Source organism: Callospermophilus lateralis, chromosome 18, assembly GCF_048772815.1.
Source record: "Callospermophilus lateralis isolate mCalLat2 chromosome 18, mCalLat2.hap1, whole genome shotgun sequence".
Taxonomy (NCBI): domain Eukaryota; kingdom Metazoa; phylum Chordata; class Mammalia; order Rodentia; family Sciuridae; genus Callospermophilus; species Callospermophilus lateralis.
In genome coordinates this window covers 15,162,749-15,183,469 of record NC_135322.1, presented here as the reverse complement: position 1 = coordinate 15,183,469, position 20,721 = coordinate 15,162,749, and the positions used below count along the sequence as shown (strand labels likewise).

General features: G+C 54.6%; 2 protein-coding genes across 5 annotated transcripts in view; one reads left to right on the top strand and one right to left on the bottom strand.

Moving 5' to 3' along the window:
- Positions 1-4,316, top strand: part of Ryr1 (ryanodine receptor 1) — a 113,578-nt gene extending 109,262 nt beyond the window's left edge. For all 4 annotated transcript variants that reach the window (XM_077105867.1, XM_076839060.2, XM_077105866.1 and 1 more), the window contains 9 exons: positions 211-341; positions 433-493; positions 793-939; positions 1,096-1,230; positions 2,951-3,107; positions 3,498-3,562; positions 3,651-3,751; positions 3,926-3,977; positions 4,099-4,316. In XM_077105867.1, coding sequence (XP_076961982.1) covers positions 211-341; positions 433-493; positions 793-939; positions 1,096-1,230; positions 2,951-3,107; positions 3,498-3,562; positions 3,651-3,751; positions 3,926-3,977; positions 4,099-4,194 — 945 coding nt within the window. In that variant the 3' untranslated portion in view covers positions 4,195-4,316. The remainder of the gene's footprint in view (positions 1-210; positions 342-432; positions 494-792; positions 940-1,095; positions 1,231-2,950; positions 3,108-3,497; positions 3,563-3,650; positions 3,752-3,925; positions 3,978-4,098) is intronic.
- Positions 4,317-4,445: 129 nt separating this feature from the next.
- Map4k1 (mitogen-activated protein kinase kinase kinase kinase 1) lies at positions 4,446-20,703 on the bottom strand. The gene is made up of 31 exons (XM_076839061.2): positions 20,597-20,703; positions 20,377-20,434; positions 20,171-20,261; positions 19,359-19,423; positions 17,530-17,585; positions 17,403-17,450; positions 17,192-17,234; positions 17,037-17,109; positions 16,234-16,365; positions 16,041-16,103; positions 15,854-15,935; positions 15,299-15,415; positions 14,993-15,071; positions 14,350-14,411; positions 14,238-14,281; positions 14,114-14,158; positions 13,341-13,383; positions 12,786-12,948; positions 12,627-12,709; positions 11,727-11,811; positions 10,793-10,869; positions 10,643-10,703; positions 9,751-9,859; positions 9,606-9,664; positions 8,980-9,083; positions 8,056-8,230; positions 7,755-7,817; positions 7,482-7,571; positions 7,329-7,399; positions 6,660-6,715; positions 4,446-4,569 (listed from the first exon to the last, which is right to left on the bottom strand). Exons 1-31 carry the CDS (start codon positions 20,693-20,695, stop codon positions 4,500-4,502), a joined length of 2,466 nt encoding a protein of 821 aa, XP_076695176.1. The 5' UTR covers positions 20,696-20,703; the 3' UTR covers positions 4,446-4,499.
- Positions 20,704-20,721: the final 18 nt, after the last annotated feature.

Genomic DNA, 20,721 nt, shown 5'->3' with positions numbered 1-20,721 from the left:
ACAGAATGCCTTTATTTTATTTGTTATTTTTTTTACGCGGTGCTGAGGATGGAACCCAGCGCCTCCCCCATGCTAGGCAAGCGCCTTGCCACTGAGCCCCAGCCCAGCGCCCCCATTTCTTATACCAAGTTCAGAGTGTCTCCTGAATCTCCCAGGGACCGTGACACCCGCTCCTCTAGTCACATCGCAGGGTCTGACACTCTCGCGCAGGTTCTGGACAAACACGGGGACATCTTTGGGCGGGAGCGGATTGCGGAGCTGCTGGGCATGGACCTGGCCACGCTGGAGATCACAGCGCACAACGAGCGCAAGCCGGACCCTCCCCCAGGGCTGCTGACCTGGTGAGCGGGGGGGACCGGGGCCTGGGTGGGAAGGGGAGGCCGCCCGCCCCCCAGGCACCCCGCCATCCCGGCCCTCCTCGCCCCTGCACAGGCTCATGTCCATCGATGTCAAGTACCAGATCTGGAAGTTCGGTGTCATCTTCACGGACAACGTGAGGAGGGGCCGTGGGGGAGGGCCCAGCAGGGTGGGGCGGTGGGGGGGGGGCTCCAGTCCTATGTCCCCACCCTCAGGGTGACTCCTGAGCCCCTGTGATCCTAAGGTACTTTCTCAGCCCTGAGCTTCCTCGGGGTGAGCTTGGAACCCAGACCCTGCCTTCTGCAGAGGGTCCCCGCTGCCCCCGAGGTCCCCAGCTCAGAGGCCCCCAGCCCTCCACACACCCGCTCCCCAGGGAGGGCAGCCCAGTCCCTCAGCGCCTGCAGGCTCCCTGACCCAGGCGCCCTGTGCCCGCAGTCTTTCCTGTACCTGGGCTGGTACATGGTGATGTCCGTCCTGGGCCACTACAACAACTTCTTCTTTGCCGCTCACCTCCTGGACATCGCCATGGGAGTCAAGACGCTGCGCACCATCCTTTCCTCCGTCACCCACAACGGGAAGCAGGTGTGGTGGAGAGGACCTGGGAGGGACAAGGGTGGCAGTGTAGCAGGGTGGAGCTGTGGGGATGGGGCGGCTGGGGACCAGCAGGAGCAGGGCAGGGCGGGCTGTGCCCAGGGAGCATCGAGGCCTGTGGGCTGAGCCTCCCCTGCCTGCCCCCAGCTGGTGATGACCGTGGGCCTCCTGGCTGTGGTGGTCTACCTGTACACCGTGGTGGCCTTCAACTTCTTCCGCAAGTTCTACAACAAGAGTGAGGACGAGGACGAGCCCGACATGAAGTGTGACGATATGATGACGGTGAGCCCACCCCCACCCCCCGCAGGTCACTGGCCTCTGTTTTCCTGTCTGTAAAGGGGGTTATTAGCAGCAGCTGCCTGCTGGGCTCGAGACAGCTCGGATGGCTGATATGTCTAAGGTGCCAGACCCACAGTTAGTGCTCCCCAGATATTAGCCGTGGTTTTGATATTATTTGAGACGTTAAAACTATGTGTTACTGGGCTGCAGGTGCAGCTCAGGGGCAGAGAACTTGCCTAGCATGTGCAAGGTGCTGAGTTCCATCCCCAGCACCACCAAGGGAAAAAAAGCTTGGAATAGTGCCTGACATGCATTAAGATTACGTAGATGTTAGTCACTATCAACCTGTAATTAAAACACCAGCATGCCCAAGATTGTGGTGGCACACACCTGTAATCCCAGCAGCTAGGGAGGCTAAGGCAGGAGGACTGCAAGTTTGAGGCCAGCCTCAGCAACTTAGTGAGGCCCTAAGCAACTTATGAGAACCTGTCTCAAAAAATAAAAAATAAAAAGGGCTGGGGGTGTGACTCCATGGTTAAGTGCTCCTAAATAAAAGTACTAGCGTGAAGATAGTTATATTTTTTCTTCTATTCTAATAACAGTGATCATAACCCAAATTGGCTTTAACCTACTAGAGGCAGGGACACAATTAAAAGAATCATTTCAGGGCATTATCTCAGGAAATGACCTGTAAATCCAGCTCCTCCTGACATTTGAGGCCCTGTAAGACTGGCACTCCCACCCACAGCTTTGTTCCCATCAGTCAGTGATTTTAGCTCTTACTTAAGCCTCATTATGGCTTACAAAGGCGGGGGCAAGGGGTAAATCCTGAGTCTACTCTATGTAAGTCTAACCACAATCCCTCTTGCTTTTTACTTTCTGGCTGCCTGTTCCTCTTTCAGTTCTCTAAGACCATATGTTTCCTCCTGACTCAGTCCCTTTGCACTTGATCTCTCTCGGTGCCCCCATCCCAGGCACAACATGCACATCCCTTCACATGACCCCTCACCTTTCAACTCAAATGCTGTCTCCTCCAGGAAGCCCGCCCTGACCACTGCTTGGGCCTGGGCCTGTAGTGCCCATGTGACCAGACTCTGTTTTATTGAGCATCTCTCTCCTGCTCCTGTCCCCTGCTGTTGCCCAGAGCAAATCCACATCTCAACCCACCAAACCTCTCAGTTCCCCATGGGAATAAGATTTTATTTATTTTTGGTAGTGCTGGGGATGGAACCCAGGGCCTTGCACACGGAGGGCTACGTGCTCTTCCCCTGAGCTGCACCCTCCGTCTGCAAGATTGAGCCTTTCCTCCCCGACTGTGATGTTGCACCTGTGGTTTTCTTCCTGGAACCCTCTTTCCCACCAGCCACGCACCTCACACCTCCTTCAGGTTCCACTCACACGCGTCCCCCTTCCAGGAAGCCTCACTGATCACCGAGAAGGGGTCAGGAGCTCAGCGAGCTCTGGAGGCTTCCTGTCCTTCTCCAGCTCACACTCATCACATGGCTGCCTCCCCCAGGCCTGGCCTCGACCTGTTCCTGCCTATTATAGCCCTGACCGTTTCTGGGCTGTCACTGAAGCAGTATCTACGAGCCCTTAGAGGACTGGCTCTAGGCTGTCACTGTCACTGCTGGTGTCCAGCCTGGCCTAGCCCAGGGCCTTGGCTGGTACTCAGTGAATGACCACTGCACAGTGGAGTGAGTGACCACATGCCCCCCATCCCCAGTGCTACCTGTTTCACATGTATGTGGGTGTCCGGGCTGGCGGAGGCATCGGGGACGAGATTGAGGACCCAGCGGGCGACGAATACGAGCTCTACCGGGTGGTCTTCGACATTACCTTCTTCTTCTTCGTCATCATCATCCTGCTGGCCATCATCCAAGGTCAGTGCTGGCTGAGGTGGTGGGTGGGAGTGGACACTCAATGCCCAGATGCTCCATGGCTAAGAGTGCAGACCACGAGCCAGTCTCGTGGATTCCTGTTTCAGCTCTGAAACATTCTCTCTATATGAAACTCTGGGCAAGTGGCCTCAGTTTCTCTATCTGCCAAATGGGGGTATTAATGGTGCTTAACTTCATCGGGTTGCATGAGAATTAAGTCCATACCTTTTAAGTGTTTTGTAGTAAGTGCTTAATAAACACCTAGTTTTATTCTTCTTAGCCAGTAGGGTGAGAGTGGGGAGCTAGGGGGTAGAAGGCCCGGCCCAAAGGTAGGTAGCTGGGACTAGGAGGAGTCCGAACTGGGTCTGCCTGACCTGCGTTCTGCCTCCCCAGGTCTGATTATCGATGCCTTTGGTGAGCTCCGAGACCAGCAAGAGCAAGTGAAGGAGGATATGGAGGTGGGTCATTTCTGGGGTGACCCAGAGGGATTATGGGATGCTGGGTGGCCAAATGGGCCTCAACTCTGCTGTCTCTCACCACCTACAGACCAAGTGCTTCATCTGCGGAATAGGCAGCGACTACTTTGACACGACTCCGCACGGATTTGAGACCCACACGCTGGAGGAGCACAACCTGGCCAATTACATGTGAGCGCAGGCCCGCTGGCCAATCGGGAGGGCGGGGGCGTGGCCAGTGGCCCAGGGGTGGGCTACTGAGTCGGGGCGGGTTAGGGAAGGGGGTGTGGCGTCCACGTGGGTGGGGTTCCCCGCCAGCCAATCAGAAGGTAAGAGCGGTTCTGGCCTGTGTCCTCCCTCCCTCAGGTTTTTCCTGATGTACCTGATAAACAAGGACGAAACGGAACACACGGGTCAGGTAAGGGGCGCTAATGAACGACAATGGGCAGGGACGTTATCAGGCCAATGAAAGGTGACAGTAGAAAGCTTAAGTCAATATCAAGACGTGACCAAAGGACTCTTCTCCTCCCCCAACCCAGGAGTCCTATGTCTGGAAGATGTACCAGGAGAGATGCTGGGATTTCTTCCCGGCCGGCGACTGTTTCCGCAAGCAGTACGAGGACCAGCTCAGCTGAGGCGGGGGCCTCCCTACCTCAAGTGCCTTACTCACAGAAAGCCCGCAGCCCCTGCCCTCAAGGAAGTTGAGGGCGAGGTGACCTTGCACTGGAGAAATAAAATCTGTGCTACACCCCTGGCATCACTGTTGGGTTGTTGAAATTTGGGGGGAGAGGACACCCAGAAATTCTGCCTCCCCCCAGAAAAACAAGATGACCGCAGAGGCTAAAGTCACATTTATTAGAAGATGAGGCTATGACATGACCACTAGTGTGTACTTTGGAGAGGTGGATGCAGGGACCCATTCCGAAAAGACCCTGTAGAGTCATTCCTGGATGTAGAGGTTGCTGGGGGCAGTGGGGTCGTCCGCTGGTCTCGTCTCCACCACCACAGGCCTGGGGAGGGAGAAGCAGGTCATCTGTTCATTCACAAGATAATAGGGACCTGCGGCCCAATGCTGGGGGGAACAATGACCACACTTACGGTTGTGGAGCCTGCCATCTAAGGGAGGGCAACAGAAATCAATGATCACATGGGTGCAAAGAATCAGGGGGTGCATGGCAGAGAAACTCATCCCAAGAGGACAGGTAAGGCTCCCCCAAAGAATGTACAGGGGAGCCTGAGGTGGTTCAGAAGGGAATTCGGTAAAAGAACAAGAAAGAGAGTTTTGGGCCAGATGCAGAAGTGCCCGCCTGTAATCCCAGCAGCTCCAGAGGCTGAGGCAGGACAATCCAAGTTCAAAGCCAGCCTCTGCAACTTACTGAGATCCTGCCTCTAAATAAAATATAAAAAGGGCTTGGGGGGGGCTGGGGTTGGGGCTCAGCAGTAAAGTGCTCTCCTAGCACGTGTGAGGCCCTGGGTTTGATCCTCAGCAGCACAAAAAAATAAATAAAGATATTGTCTCCAATTACAACTAAAATATAATTTAAAAAAAAAGGGCTGGGGATGTGCTCAGTGGTTATGTGTCCTTGGGTTCAATCCCTTGTACCCCCATCTTCCCACACACACACAAAAAAGAGTGTTCTGGGCAGAGAGAACAGATGTGCAAAGCCTTTGATGAGGAGAGGCTGGGTGTGGCTGGACTTGTGGGTTGAGGCCAGGACTGAGTGTTTCCCTTGAGGCCTCGGGAGGATTTGAAGCAGAGAGACAGTGAGATGGTCAGACCTGGATTGTTAAAAGGCCCCCCCAGCACAGGGAACATGCTATGAGAACTATATCTCAGTAAAGCTGTTAAAAACAGATATCTCTATATCCATATCCATTCAACCTTTTGCAGTCACTATCTTTTTTTTTAATTTTTTTTTAGTTGTAGATGGACACAATACTTTTATTTTATTTATTTATTTTTACGTAGTGCTGAGGCTCAAACCCAGCGCCTCACACGTGTTAGACATGCACTCTACCACTGAGCCCCAGCCCCAATCATTATCTTAATGTAAATTCTGAACTATGTAACCATTGAAAGGATTGATAATTAAAATTCCTTTATCTAAAAAAAAAAAAAATGGAGCCCCTTACAGGGCCTCCCATTGGCTAAATCCGAGACTATTTGTGCCTCAAGATAAAAAATTATAATAGATTACAGGATGAATAGTGAAATAGAAATCCATGAGATGATGCTGATATTAATAAATAAAAAGGTGCCAGGTGTGGTGGTGCGCACCTGCAACCCCACTGACTTGGAGGTTGAGGCCTCAGTAACTTAGCAAGGCCCTAAGCAATTTAGTGAGACCCTGTCTCAAAATAAAAAATAAAAGTAGATATAGTTCAATGATAAAGAGCATCCTGGGGCTAATCCCCATAACTAACTAAATAAATAAGAATAAAAAGAGAGGAAGGGGACTGGAGCTGTGCTCCCTGGTGGAGCATGCGCCTTATATGTGAGGGGCCCTAGGTTCAGTCCTCAGGATCAAAGGGGGAAAAAAATGGATAAAACAAAAATGATGTTTTTGTTTGTTTTTTTTTTAAAGTTACTCTTTGGGGAATCTGAGTGAAAGGGATTCAGGAATTCTTTTTTTGTATTATTTTTCCAACTTCTTGCAAATTTAAGTTTATGTCAAAATAAAAATTAAAATGATTATTTTAATGGCTTAAAAGTTAAAATAAAAATACAAAATGAAAATGCCCCCTGACTGCTGTGCAGGGAGTAAACTGTGGGAAAAGGGATGGAAGCAGGAAGACATGACTGTCCAGGTCAAAGTTATGGGTGGCTTGTAATCCCGAGGCTCAGGAGGCTGAGGCAGGAGGATTGCAAGTTCAAGGCCAGCCTCTGCAAAAATCGAGGCACTAAGCAACTCAGTGAGACCCTGTCTCTAAGTAAAATACAAAATGGGGCTGGGGATGTGGCTAGTAGTCAAGTGCTCCTGAGTTCAATCCCCCTTGTGTCCCCTCAAAAAAGGTGTGGGTGGCTGTGACACCTCAGGAAGCCCTCTCCACGTCAGAAGCTCCCTCTCTGGACCTTCTATCCCCCTCCCCACCACTGTACCTGGGGGAGCCAAGCAGACGGAAGGTGAGGGTTGGGTCTCTCAGCTCCTGCAGCAGCTGGGGAGAAAATGAGTGTGTCAGTGACAGAAGACCCCTCCCCACTCCCCACCAACACGTCTCCCTTAAGGAGAACAAGAAGAGGTTTCTGTGTGTCTGCCATCAGATCCAACACCAGGTACCAGTCGTGTGACCTCGGCAAGTTACTTAACTTTTCTGTGCCTCAGATTACTAACCTGCAAAATCTTAGAACCTATCTGATTGGTTAATGTAAAGATTAAACAAAACATTAAAATGCAAGGGTAGAGCCTGATACCGTGTTCTATGAGATAAGCCCCACTTCCCCTCCATTTTCCAAAGGAGGACAGTGGGGCACAGGACAGTGAAGTCATGTGTCTAAGGTCACTCAGCTGGTTCCAGTGCAGGCTTCTGGTCCAGGCTCTTGGCCCCCACCTTACAGTCAGGGCTCAGAGGCTCAGAGAGAAGGAAACTCCCTTGCACAGTATCACATGGTTATGGTAAGACTGGGCTTGGGGAGACCGTGGGGCAGAGAAGGGGCTCTGACTGCACTGAAACTGGAGGAAGGTTCCATCCAAGACGCCAAGCCCATGTTTAGATGTCAGTGATGACCCTGACCGAGGCAGGCCGATTGGCGTGGAGGGGAGGAGCTTACCTGGTCGGAACCTGGAGCCCACACCTGGACTCCGTGCTTCCAGAAGGCCTGCAGCCTGCCCCCGACCATAGCTGGAGAGAAGCAGCAGCCATTACCCCTGGGGCTCACTCAAGCCTCATCCCCGCCCCCAGGAGCCCCCACCTCTGCACATACCCACGGCCTCCACCGGTTCGGTCATGGGGATCTCAGATGTGCGAAGTCCCCGGACTGGGGCCCCCTCTGGCGTCACCAGCTTCAGGGAGCCTGGCCAAGTAGAACGAGGGTGTTAAGAACCGAGGGCAGGGCGCAGGGCATCGCTGATGAGCAGGCAATAAATTCAGTGTGAAAAGCCAAGAAGGAAATGGGGGTGGGGAGCCGTGGGGCGCGGCCCGGAGGGGCTCAGGGTTCCTGGACAGGGAAACAGCGAGGGCCGGCAGGGGCTCTTACCATCCATCAACACCATCACCATGTCTTCCTTTACCTGGGTCACCTGCACTGCTCCCTTGTGCTCTAGAGGACGGGAGTCAAGAAAAAACTCCACCCGGTTCTCTGTTCTCCCACATGGTCCCCAAAGACCAGGGTCTCACTAGGCAGCGCTCAAGTCCCCTGCAATTAGGCCAGGCCCCGCCCACCACCCAAGCCCCATCCTGAAAATCTCACCATTTAAATAAAACCCACTGTCCCACTCCTGGGTCAGTAGGGCCTCAAGATAAGCCCCGCCCACGCCCATTCAGCTCCACCCACTCACCGGTGCTCATCTCGCCCAGCCAGCAGGACAGTGCACCGAAGCGTACGGTGTGGAAGAGCACTGACTTCGCCAGCCGGCCCGGGCTCACGCCGATGCACACGGCCGGCAGGTCAGAGCCTGGCGAGGTCAGCAGCGCGAACACTGGCAGAGGCGTGGGCAGTGGAAACAGCACCTGCTGCTGGCCACAGGGCAGGGGCGGGATCAGTGGGAGCAGGGAGTGGCTTGCGTTGCTATAAGGCTAGGGACTTTTTTTTTTTTTTTTTTTTGTCGCACTGGGGACTGAACTCAGGGGCGCTCAACCATTGAGCCACAGCCTCTGCCCTTCCTATTTTGTTTTAATTTTGAGACCGTCTCGCTAAGTCTGGCCAATTTACTCAAACTAGCCTCGAACTTGCTATCCTCCTTTCCCAGCCTCCGGAGTCGCTGGATTATAGGCGTGCACCACAGCGCCTGCGCAGGCCTAGGACTTATGAAGTATATCTTGGGCCCACAGCCTTGAGAGGTGCTATCTGGAAATTTCAAGGTGTCAGAGGCCTCAGAGTGTTTGGGGCCTCCTCAGAAAACGAGGGGTGTGGCTTCAGAGTATGTGTGGCTTTGATTGAAACTTGGAGATAGGCAGGGACCCCCAAGGTACAGGGCCTTAAGGACAGTAAAATCCTGTCTTCTTAGATATTCAAAGAAAGCAACTGGTCCTGAATGGGATCTCCTTAGAAATCTGGGGCTGGGCACAGAGTCTGAGAAATCCTTGGGGCCAGGTGTGAAGGGCGGAGCTTAAGAATCAAGAAGCCCTGTTTAGTGCGAGGGGTGGGCGGGGCCTCTATGGAGGCGGGGCTTCAGGGAGCTCTCCACCTAAGCTCCTAGGGTGGAAGGCCCTAGTCACTGCCTGTCCAGAGTCCACAGTACCCGGAGTCCCAAGTCCCTTACCCGGACCAGCAGGAACTTGTTCATGGGCTGGTACCACTGGAGCAGGACCACGGAGGTCTCCAGCGCCCCGCACAGGAATGGGCCCCCGGAGGTAGCACCCTCGGCTGTGGGGGTGGGCAAGGATGGGTCAGGTTCAATTCCTTCTCCTCCCAGCTCTCCTCCCGCGAGGCCCAAAGCACGAACTCTGCAATCTTCCAGAGAGGATGTAGCCCAAGCCCCGCCTCCCGGCACGCCCCGCCTCCCGGCACGCCCCGCCTCCCGGCACGCCCCGCCTCCCGGCACGCCCCGCCTCCCGGCACGCCCCGCCTCCCGGCACGCCCCGCCTCCCGGCACGCCCCGCCTCCCGGCACGCCCCGCCTCCCGGCACGCCCCGCCTCCCGGCACGCCCCGCCTCCCGGCACGCCCCGCCTCCCGGCACGCCCCGCCTCCCGGCACGCCCCGCCTCCCGGCACGCCCCGCCTCCCGGCACGCCCCGCCTCCCGGCACGCCCCGCCTCCCGGCACGCCCCGCCTCCCGGCACGCCCCGCCTCCCGGCACGCCCCGCCTCCCGGCACGCCCCGCCTCCCGGCACGCCCCGCCTCCCGGCACGCCCCGCCTCCCGGCACGCCCCTTGGGTTCCGGCTCACCCACACAGCACGCCCGGCAGCCCTTGGTGTCCTGGATCTTGGTGGAGACCATGTTTCTCCTGGAAGAGAAGGTAGGTGTGAATGGGTGGGAACAACAGGGGGAGGGGAGATCACAGGGCCTGGGGTGTCGTTTGGGGGCTGTTACCTTCCCAGTAGCCGGTGAGGGCTAATGTGAGCGATGGGGCTTCCTGCTCTGGTCTCTTTCCGTTCCAAAAGGCCCAGGATGCTATGAGAATACAGGTGGGGGGTCTTTCCTGCAGTGTGTGTGTATGTGGGGGGAAGCAGTTATAGGACCCCGCTACCACCTCTTCCCCCCATTGCTTCACGGGGCCCCAGACCTTTGTCTGAAACTCCCACAACTGCAAATTGTGGGAGTTTGTTCAGACAAAGAGAGCGCCTTTCATTCATTGCTTTCTCATTTTAAAGGCCTAGAGTTGGCCAGGTGCTGTACTTGGCTCCGGTAAAAAGTACTGAATATGTTCCCTACCCTCATAGTACTTGTGGCCACGTAAGAAATTAAACTGTGAACACTTAACCAGTAAGATGGAGTTACACATATTAAAGTTTAAGAAAAAAAAAAATCTAGAAATTCTAAAGTCTGTTATAACAGATGTGACATTAAGTGGCTCATGAATCCTATTTGACTTGGTGTTTCTCTCAAGACTAGCAATTCTTTTACACAAAATATTTACAAAACAATGACACAGATTTTTAAAAATCTATAACTTGCTCGTTTTATTTTAATAAAGTCAGAATAACTTCTGATGACCATTTGAATATTGAAGCTATTTAAACACTAATTTATTGTAGAAATTACCTCAAGACTGACTTGAGGCCTAGCGCCAGCTCTGTTTTACACACGAGGAAACTGAGGCTCTTGCCTTATGTCCAAGGTGGAAAACTGGGTGGGATTTGAAGCCATGGCTCAGTTCAAGGGCAGCCTAAATTTTCTTAAGCTCTGCTCATCTACCTCCCAACCCCCTGACCCTTGGCCCTTAATTTCTGAACCCGCCTCTCCCCACAACCCACAGACAGACCTGAGAGGGACATGAGGATATTGTTGATGGAGTATAACCAGGTGGTCCGGCTAGGAAAGAGCTGCAGAGGATGGGGAGATGGCTCCTGTAACACCCCAGTGCCCCCCACCCCCAGCCCTGCCCAACCCTTGGGGCTGTCCCGTCCTTCACCATCTCCAGCGTGGCCTCCTGATCATTCCGGTTCAAGATGAAAATGCCTTCTTCAGCCCCCAGGAGCAGGTGCTGGTCTGGAAAGGACAGACAGGGAGGACACTGGGACCTACCTCATCCTGGGGACCTCCCAGATCCCCGCCTGTCTGAACCCAAACACTGGCCCTGAGGCTGCAGCTCTAGCCCTTTATTCTCTATCTCTCATCCCAGCCTTTGTTTCCCCCAATCTGAGCTCAAACCCTGCCCAGTCCCTTAAGCCAGTCTCAGGGTCCCCTGAGAAAGTGAAAGTGACTTGCCACTTTCAAGTGGTTCTTCTCTGACATACAGAATCTGGCCCTGTCTCCTTAGTTCTTCCCCCAACCTTAGACCTGCCTCCCCAGATAGCCTGCCCCAGTTCTGACCTCCAGCTGCTAATCTGTCTTCACACTGATCTCCAAACTCTGACAACCTCAACTGCAACTTTATCTGTCCAGCATCACCCCTGAACTCTGACGCTATTCCTTTAACTTTGACCCCTTGTCTCTACATCTTTGATCCCAAACTCTTCTTCTCTGTAGCTTTCTGATCTCTAAAGCTCCTAACCACGAAATGCTGACCACAGTCTATCATGAACCTCCAGCTGACCTTCTGTACATCCATCTTGTCCCCAAAACTCTATCCTTTCTGTGAGATTTGGGTACCCTGACCCCCAAACTCTAATTTTTCCAGTTTTAACTCTTCAACTCCTCTTTCTTCTTCCCCTCTTGGATCCTCAAAGCCAAATGCAATTGCGGTCTCCACTGTAATTCCATCCTGCCACTCCCACCCCACCAAGACCCTCCCCTGTCCCTGCCCTCGAGCTGCCATTAAAGCTCCTCTGTGGGGGGGTGGGGGGGCCTCACCCCTTGGCTCTCCACCCCACCCCAGGCCCTGCCAGACTCTAGGAAAGACCCACCCTTGGTGGAGGGGTGTGTCCAGGCTGCTGTGCTGTGGATCCGGAGGGGACAGCCATTGAACAGCTTTACGAGAAGGGCACATCCCTGGGCAGGCCGTGGAGGGGCCGACGGCAGATCCAGCCAAAGTGAGCGGGGTACAGGAAGATGCAGTGGTTAAGACTCTGTCGTCAGAGTGCCAGGGATCAAACCCCACCTCTGCCTCTTCACCCACTTCCCGGTCTGCTTTCCATGGTCTCAGATACCCATGGCCAGCCATGGTCCAGAAACATGACATGAAAAATTCCAGGGATAAAGAAGAAATCACAAGTTTCATACAACTTTCACTACAGTGTAATGTTCAAGTTATCCTAGTCGATTATTATAGTTGTTAATCTCTTACTGTGTCTTAATTCATCAATTAAACATCATAATTTTGTGTATATAAGAAAAATACATATGTGGGGTTTGATACTATAGTTTCTGGCATCCCGTGAAGGTCTTAGAACATAACCCCCATGGATCAGGGGCACTGCTATATAAACCACCTGGGCAAGCTACCTACCTGCCCTGTGCCTCAGTTTCCCCATCCGTGAATGGGCAATGATCTCTACCTTTGGGATATCTATTTCTTATGTGTGTAAGTTGGAGCCTCCCTACGCGGTTGCCAGGGCTGGCCTCAAACTCACAAACTCATGCTCCTCCTGCCCCACCCTCTGAATGGCTGGGACTGCATTGACCTGTGATGACTGCCTGTCTCTCTGAAGGGTTATACTACGGAAAGACAAGGTATCAGCATTCGGCACAGAAGAAGAGAAGTGTTCAACAACAAATGTCCCTCGTTATGATTATTAGTCCTCTCAACGCCCCCCCATACCGCCTGGGCGTCCCGGCCCCCTCCCAAGGCACACAGCTGGCCTCACCTTTCTCTTCATCTTTTCCTTTTTAGGGGGCAGCAGTGGGGGCTGGTCAGGCTCCCGGGAAGCTGGGTTCCAGAGTGAGGGCTCTGAGAGGGGGTGGGAGGAAATTAGCCCCAGGACCCCCGTCCCTGCTCACCCTCCATTCCTGGTCCACCCTGTTACCTGAATGGGCAGTGAGGTGGGGGCTGCGGGTGGCTGGGGGAGGACCAAGGTGGGGGGTTCGTGGGGGGGGTCCACTGGCACACCGGACCAGCACCCCTGGGCTCAGCTGCCCCTCGTCCCCCATTACCCCAGGACCTTCATCTGATGGAGAACGGAACTTGGGCTTTGGAGACAGGAGAAGAACACGGAGGACATACATTAGATGATCTCAGAGAGAGGACCCCTCTCCACCCAACCCTACCTCCCCCAAGACCGCACCAGCCACGGCTCTGACCCTCCCCACCATGTCCTGCATCTGACCCCGGCTTCCCCTGGACACCCCATCCCCAGACAGCAACGCACTCCAGAAACCAAAGGTTAATGCTGGGGGTGGCAGGGCACTCCTAGGATCAGCTACTGACCAGTGTCCACGAAGCCAAGCTAAATACCCCATCCCTAGGTTGAGGGACACCTAGGTCTGAATGGATCCACTGTCCAGGATTCCCAGACTCCCAGCCCCGGACAGCCCAGTGTCCCTGCATCTAAGGACCTGGCTACCGGCCTGCAGGGCCTTACCTTGGGGGGCAGTGGCGGGGGAGTGTCCTCTGCAGAGGGGGGGCTGTAACACAATGGGGGGAAGTGGGCGGGGTGCAGGAAAGGCTAAGGCCTGGGGCTGGGAGGCCAGGAGGGAAGGGGGCCTCAGCTCCAAGGGAAGGAAGTCTCCTTGGAGCTGAGGACTACAGGACCAAGAGCCACAGTGACAGCAACCCTGGGACGGGAAGCACTGGCCACACATGGAGCCTCTGACTCCCTGAAGCCCAGTGACAGACAGCTTGCCCTGGCGGGATGCAGGTCTCACTCTGCGACTGCCCCCACTGCACACGAGATATGTGGAGGGCCTGAGGATGGGCCTTGGGGCTGCCCTAGGCCGGGGCTTGGGGAAGGTGGAGTGACACTGGGGTGCAGCTCTGGGTCTGGGGCTCAGGGGAAATTTTTCAGGAACTGAGTTTTAGTTAGAGGTTGGGTGAGAGACACCAAAGGATCAGGTCCTGAGGCTGGGGCTAGGGCTGAGTTGATGTCGGGGGTGCTCCAGGGGCTGGACCCACCCATCTGGGAGCTACATCTGGGATTGGCTGAAGGACCAGGCTGAGCGGATAGGTGGGGAAAGATGTGTGACTGGGGCAGGTGACATCCTGGAGGGAACTGGGGCAAAGCCTGGGGTGAGGGCAGGTAGGGGCTGCGCTGGGGGTCAGGTCAGGGCTCAAGGACCAGGGGTAAGGAAGGTAGGGTCAACTGGGCATGTGTCGGCAGCTAGGGCTGCAGAGAGGGCCTGGGGCTGGGCTTCTCACATGTCCACATCGTCGTAATCATCATCGGACTCTGACAGGTGGCTCCTGAAGAGTGACAGGCATGAGCTTCAGGCAGCTCCCAGGTACACCCAGTGCCCTCCCCTCCCACCCCAGGGGGCCTGACCTGGGACTGCTGCTCCTGAAGTCTGCGGGTGGCTGTAGGCGAGCCTGTGGGATAGGGAAGGGTAAGCCATGCCCAGGGGAGGGGGCTCTCGGGGAGGGGGAGGGCGTCTCACAGTGCTGTCGGCTGGGGGTCTGGGCTCCACTCCTCGGAGCTTCCTGAACTCCATGTGCCTCCCTGGGCACGGGTGAGGAAGATAACCGTGAGCCAGGAGCAGGCAGCAAGACGGCAGAGGGAAGAGGAAGAAGGGGGAGGTTAGAGTCAGGATCTCAGGGGTTGGTACTGTCCCTTAGAGGAAGGGTCTTGGCTTATAGAGGTCTCCCTTTGGGGGTCAGTATTTGGGATCAGAGAGATAGAAGAACTCAAAGTAATTATAGCGTGTTTTCAAAATGCATTTGTGGGCTGGGCATGTGGTTCAGTGGTTAAGCGCCCCTGAGTTCAATCCCTTGTACAAAAAAAAAAAAAAAAAAAGAATCCATTTGGGGTATCAGGGATTCTGATAGATTCCTGAGGTCTCCTTGGTGGATGGGAGGCCTCATGAGGTCTGTTTGCAGTTCGGAGGGGTGGGGGTCTCTATGGTTGTTATGTGGGTCAGGTGGTGATAAGGTTCTTTGGGGTCTCTGATGAGGTTCTTTGGGTCTCTTGTGAGATCAGATGGTGATAAGGGTCTCTGGTGGCCTGATGGTAGGCAAAGGGGGTCTCTTGGATCTATTATAGGATCTATCAGATGTCCCCCAACTGTAGGATTTTCTACTCACGATAGCAATCTGCGTCTGGGATCCCCAGAGAGCTGGACTGGTGGGTGGACCTGATACGCCGAGGGATGGCAGGGGGTGGCTGGGTGGAAGGGTGCCAAATCAGGGCTCATGGCCTCCAAGCAGCCCCCGCCAGCAGCTTGGGTCCAGCCGTGAGCCTTCCTCTCTCCCACGACCCTCTGCACCCAGCCCTGTGCCAAGCTCCCTGCCTCCCGCCCTCTTCCCATCCATCCTAAGGGAGGTGCGGCAGGGGATGGGCCTGGGTGGAGGCCAGGAGGGTCCTGCCCTCTTGGCAGCCAGGACCCTCACCTCGGGATCCTCATCTTCAGTCTCAGCAATGGGGAGCCCCTTTCCAGGATTCCTCATCTTGTCCAGAAGATCTAGGATCAGGCCCCTACTCAGCCCGGGCTGGGACACCAGCTGGTGCTGGGGAAGGAAGAGGGAGTCAGTAGACCAGGACTGGCGTGGCGGGAAGGGCGGGGACAGGGCCTGAGAGCTGCCCAAGGGGCCTGCTGGGGGAGAAGGCAGGAAATCTGCGGAACTCTGAGAAGCTTTAAGGGATTAGAAGAATACAGGGCCCTCCAGGGAGGCCTGGAGAATTCCAGGGGGGCCTTAGATGAGACCAGCCTTTCCTTGGAATTCCAGAGGACTCTCAGGAGTGGGTCCTAGTGTCCTTGGGAATTTGTGAGTTCTAATAATCAGGGGTTTCAGAAAAGTCTGGGGGATATGATTTGGAGGGTCTGGAGTGGTCCTGGGAAATTTTGAGGGGCCACGGGGGTCTGTGGCACTAAACTATGAATGAAGGAATCCTGGGCTGGGAGAACCGGGGAGCGGGTGGGCTGCTTCTCAGGGAAGGGGATTTACACTGAGCATCTTGGTGGCGCCAGGTCGTTTCTTGGGGCTCTTGGTGAGTGTGACTTTGACAAAGTTGTGGAAGGCAGCTGACCTTGGAGGAAGAAGCCAGGTTCCGGGGTGAGACTAGAGGCCTCTCCCATCAGACCTTCCAGCCCTGGCCCGGCCCACCCTGTCCCTCAACATGAACCTCCTTTACCATTTGCTCTTTTCCTTTAGCCGGGGAGGCTGGTAGCCACTCTTGGTCATGAGGAAGAGAACTCTAGAATAGCAGGGGAAGCACATGGGGTTCAGACCCCCAAGGGAGCCAGACCCGGTGGCTGAAGAAAAGGCATTCGGTGCTGGGGGACCCTCGGGCGTCTCCTTCAGGGGGACCAGGGGGACCTGCCTACCTGAGAGGATGAACATCAAAAAGTGGTGGCTGCAGCTCAGCCAGCTCAATGGCCGTGATCCCCAGGGACCAGATGTCACACAGCTCGTTGTACCCTCCCTTCAGGGCCACAGCAGCTACTTCTGGAGCCATCCTGGGGGCAGAGAGTCTCAGAGAGCCAGAGATGGCACAGGGTGGAGCAGAACAGGAGGGGAAGGCAACGTATGGGTGAGGGGCCACAGAAACAAAGACGGACATCAAGAGGTAAAGGCAGAGAGAGACGGGAAGACAGAGACCAACCGAGGGACAAGAGAGAGAGGCACAGGAACAGAGCTGGGGTGCAGCTCAGGGGCAGAGCACTTGCCTCGCATGTGTGAGGCCTCGGGTTCCATCCACAGCACCCAAAAAATAAATAAGTAATTCTATGGGGGTGGGGGACAGAAACACAGAGATAGCCACAGGCTGAGGAAATTCAGAAATAGACCTGGAGAAAAAGATCAGGATAAAGACCAACATGGGGCTGGGGATGCGGCTCTAGCGGTAGCGCGCTCGCCTGGCTGCAGGGGGCGCTGGGTTCGATCCTCAGCACCACATACAAATAAAATAATGTGTGTGTCCACCGAAAACTAGAAAATAAATATTTTTTTTAAAAAAATCTCTCTCTCTCTCTCTTAAAAAAAAAACAGAGTGAAAAAGGCAGAAAAAGGACAGACAGACGCGGAGAGCCAAGAGGCTCCTGGGGGTAGTCAGGCTGGGAATGAGGCTGGAAGGAGAGTCCCAGGAGCCAGGGCAGGAACACCCCCCAAGTCTGGGGGAAACCCTCACCAGTAAGGTGTCCCAATGAAAGACAGGCGTCTAGCCAGCGTTGCCCCAATCTGGGCGGAGATCCCAAAGTCAGCTGGAGACAGAGGGAGAGATACAGCATGTCAATACCCCTGGGTGCCAGTTAGCTCCCTGTCACTCGCGACAGCCACACTCACCCAGTCGGACCTCCCCAGCATCGTTGATGAGGATATTGGCTCCCTGGGGACAAGAGGAAGGATGCAATGCTGTCAGACCCCCTCTCCAGCCACGCTACCCCATCTCCCGGTCCTGCACTCCACAGGGCAAGCTACCCTATCCCTGAACCCCCCAAAAGCCACTCCCACCTCCTGAGCTCCACCCCTAGTGTCACCTTCACCCCCAGACCACCTTGATGTCCCGGTGTATCTTCTTCTGTGAGTGAAGGTAGGCCAGCCCCTGGGGAGGAGGAAGACAAGGGGGCTGGGAATGCCTGCGGGATGAAGCAAGCCCCGCCCCCAGGCCCCCCCCTCCTCACCTGGAGCACTTCCCGGCAGACATAGCTGATCTGGAGCTCTGAGAGGGAGCCAGTCACTGCAAAGGTCACCCCGGCCAGGCCAGGTGTTGGACAGGGAGCCAGGAAGTGGGGGTGGAGTTGGGGGTTCCCTGGCTCCACCTACCCACACCATCTGAGAGAGTGCCCAAGAGGGAGGGGGCACAGGACAGTACAGGTGGGAAGTCAGAGAGGGAGGGCCAAGGGAGGCGGAGGGGAGGCCGAGGGGAGGCTGGGAGGTCAAGAGGCTGGGAGAAAGATTGTGATGCAGGGACACTGGCCAGAGGGAGACAGTCACTGAATGTTATTTACGTCTACTGTGTGCATCTAAGGACACAGCCGTGACCAAGAGACACATCCCTGCCCTCGTGGAGAGAATGTTCCAGTGGGGGAGACAGATGATAAGCAAGTAAAACACACAGCACATAGGGCTGGGCCTGTGGTTTGGTGGTAGAGCACTTGCTAAGCATGTGCCAGGCCCTGGCTTCAATCCCCTGCACCAGTGGGGAAATTTTTATATATATGCACATGGGTATGCACCCATATATGTGCTCACAAACAATAAACAGGAAAACAGAGCGATAAAGATAACAGGAAATATGTGTAGGAACGACTATGACATTTTACACTACTTTGTCATAAAGCTACGAAAGTGACAGCGGGGGACATGAGGGACCTCCTCAGAGGGAGAAGAGGAATAGCAAGGGCAGGGGTGGGGGGTGGGTAGGACGGTTTCTGGGGCTGAAAAATGGCCAAGTGGGGGGACAGAGCAGGGAGGAGAAAAGCCATCGGAGAAAGGCCGGTCGGCTTGGGTGGACCAGGGCCAGGGCAAAAGGCCATGAAGAGTGGGGCTTCAGAGGGACACAGGAGCCCTGGGAGGCCTCCCAACAAGAGAGTGACGTGATTGCCTGCAAAATGAGGAATGGCAGAGAGCGACAGAGACAGACAGAAACAGGGACAGAGCCAACTGAGACATAGAAAGAGCCAGGCAGAGACCAAACGCGGTATGACAGACATTTTGAAAGAGAGAGACATTGGAGGGGTAAAGAGGGGACAATAGAGACAAGAGATAGGGGAGGCACAGAAACCAGGCCTGAGAGACCTGTTGCGTGAGTCACTTCCTCTCTGTGGGCCTCAGTTTCCCCCTCTTCGGAGGGTTTTTTTTTTGCGGTGCTGGGGATGGAACCCCGGGCCTCCATCCACCAGGCAAGCCTCTACGCCTGAGCTACCCTCCAGCCCCCTGAGAGCTTCTTAATTAGGTCCTTCGTTTTCTGACCTTTGAGGTCTTGAGCTAGAGGGAATCAGGGGATCATGGAGGACAGAAGCAAACTCAGAAATACAGAGAGGAGTAGCTCAGTGGGAGAGCCCTTGCCCAGCATGCATCAGGCCCTGGGTTCCCTGCGCACCACCACCAAAAAAAAAAAAAAGGAGAAGAAGGAAAAAAAGAGAGAAAGGTGATGGCCATCAGAGGCTCACCCATCCCATTCTCAAATTTTCTGAGACTAAAAGGCAGGCTGAGGAAGAGAACCAGAAATCCATTCACTCATTTGATGAGACATCGAGGGAAGGAGGAGGGGGGCAGGGGGTGTCGTCACTGCATACAGAAAGACTGAGCCTGGACAGCAGGGTCCCCACCTGCTCAGTCACCACAGGCTCCTCAGCATCCTCCAGGCCAGGCCCAGGACAGGGAGGGGCTTGTTGCATGAAACGTGGAACAGGAAGACAGCTCCCAGGAACCCAAATACTGAGACACTGAACAGGAAAGCTGGATTTGAAGGGTCAAGGGGGCCTAGATCCCTTGTTCCTCCTCTAACCTTGGTAGATGTCCTGGAGAGAGCCAGCCCCACAGAATTCCATGCAGATCCAGAGCTTCTGCAACCTATGAAAGTTCAAGAGTAACTATATTATTATTTATAGGAGAGAGCCCCTGGTACACTGTCTTGTTCTAGTTCAATTAGAACTTGAATGTACGGGTGTCATCTGTCTCCCCTTGCCCACCAGAGTAAGACTGTTTCATTCCCATTTTACAGAGAAGGAAATTGGGGGTCAGACAGGAAATCTGTTTTCTGGACAATTCCATTTGGACCTAAGTCTTTGGGCTTCAAATCCAGGGCAACCTTCTGCTGTCCTAGGCTTTCTGAGAAGACAGAGCTGAGATGCAGGTTGTGGAGGCTTAGATGGAACAGACAGGCCTAGGGTGTCAGATCTGGGGAACTGAGGTCATTATTGGGGCAGGAGAGACATTATTTTGGAGGTCAGAGAATTTAGGGGTTCATATTAAAGGAGAAGAATAAAACTGGGGAACCCAAAGGGCAGAATGATGAGAGATTTATTTGAAGGGAGTTGATTTCAGATATGGTTAATATGAAGGGATCAATTTGGGGGACCCTGAGTCAGAAATGGGAGTTCTGAATTTGGAATTAAGTTAGGAGTGACCTGGTCAGAGACTTTGGTCTGGGGATCAACCTAGGGAGTGCTCCAATTAAAAGTGGGAGTCCAAGGTTGGAGTCAGGTTAGGGTATCTGGGTCAAAGTGGAAGTTAGGACAGGGGATGAGGTTAGGGGGTGTCTAATCAGAAGTGAAGACTCTGAGTTAGGGGCTGGGCTGGGTCCCTGAGGTTGATCACCAGAGGTAACTGCCATGGTAGGCCACGATGTTGGCATGCCGGCAAGTTTTCAACATGAGGATTTCCTTCTGAAGGGTGGACACATCATCATCTGCAAGGAGCGGCAGGAGAAAAAGGTGGCTTCAGACAGAGAGTCACTGGAAGGGAACGGGACCCCCCCAGCCGGTGGGGGTGGGTTGGGGAAGGAGTTTCTGGGTCCCTCTCACCAGGCTCCATCTTCACCATCTTCAGTGCTACCAGGTCTCCGGACACCTTGTCTCGAGCCTGGAAAAGGGGAAGTTGGCTCTTAGGCGCCTCCATCGATGAGTCCTTCTCAATATCCCTCCACAAGGCCAGGACTGGGACCCTCTTGCACCCTATCCCTTATTGATTCTCAAACTAAAGATCACTGGTTTGAGGGTGATGGAGACCAAGGGGCTTCCTCACCTTGAAGACTTCCCCATAGGTGCCGCCACCCAGCCGTTGCAGCAGGTCATAATGGTCCCGGGGATCCTTGTTAAAGATGTCGGGGTCCACGAGCTCCATCCCTGGAGGCCTGAGCTAGGCCTGTG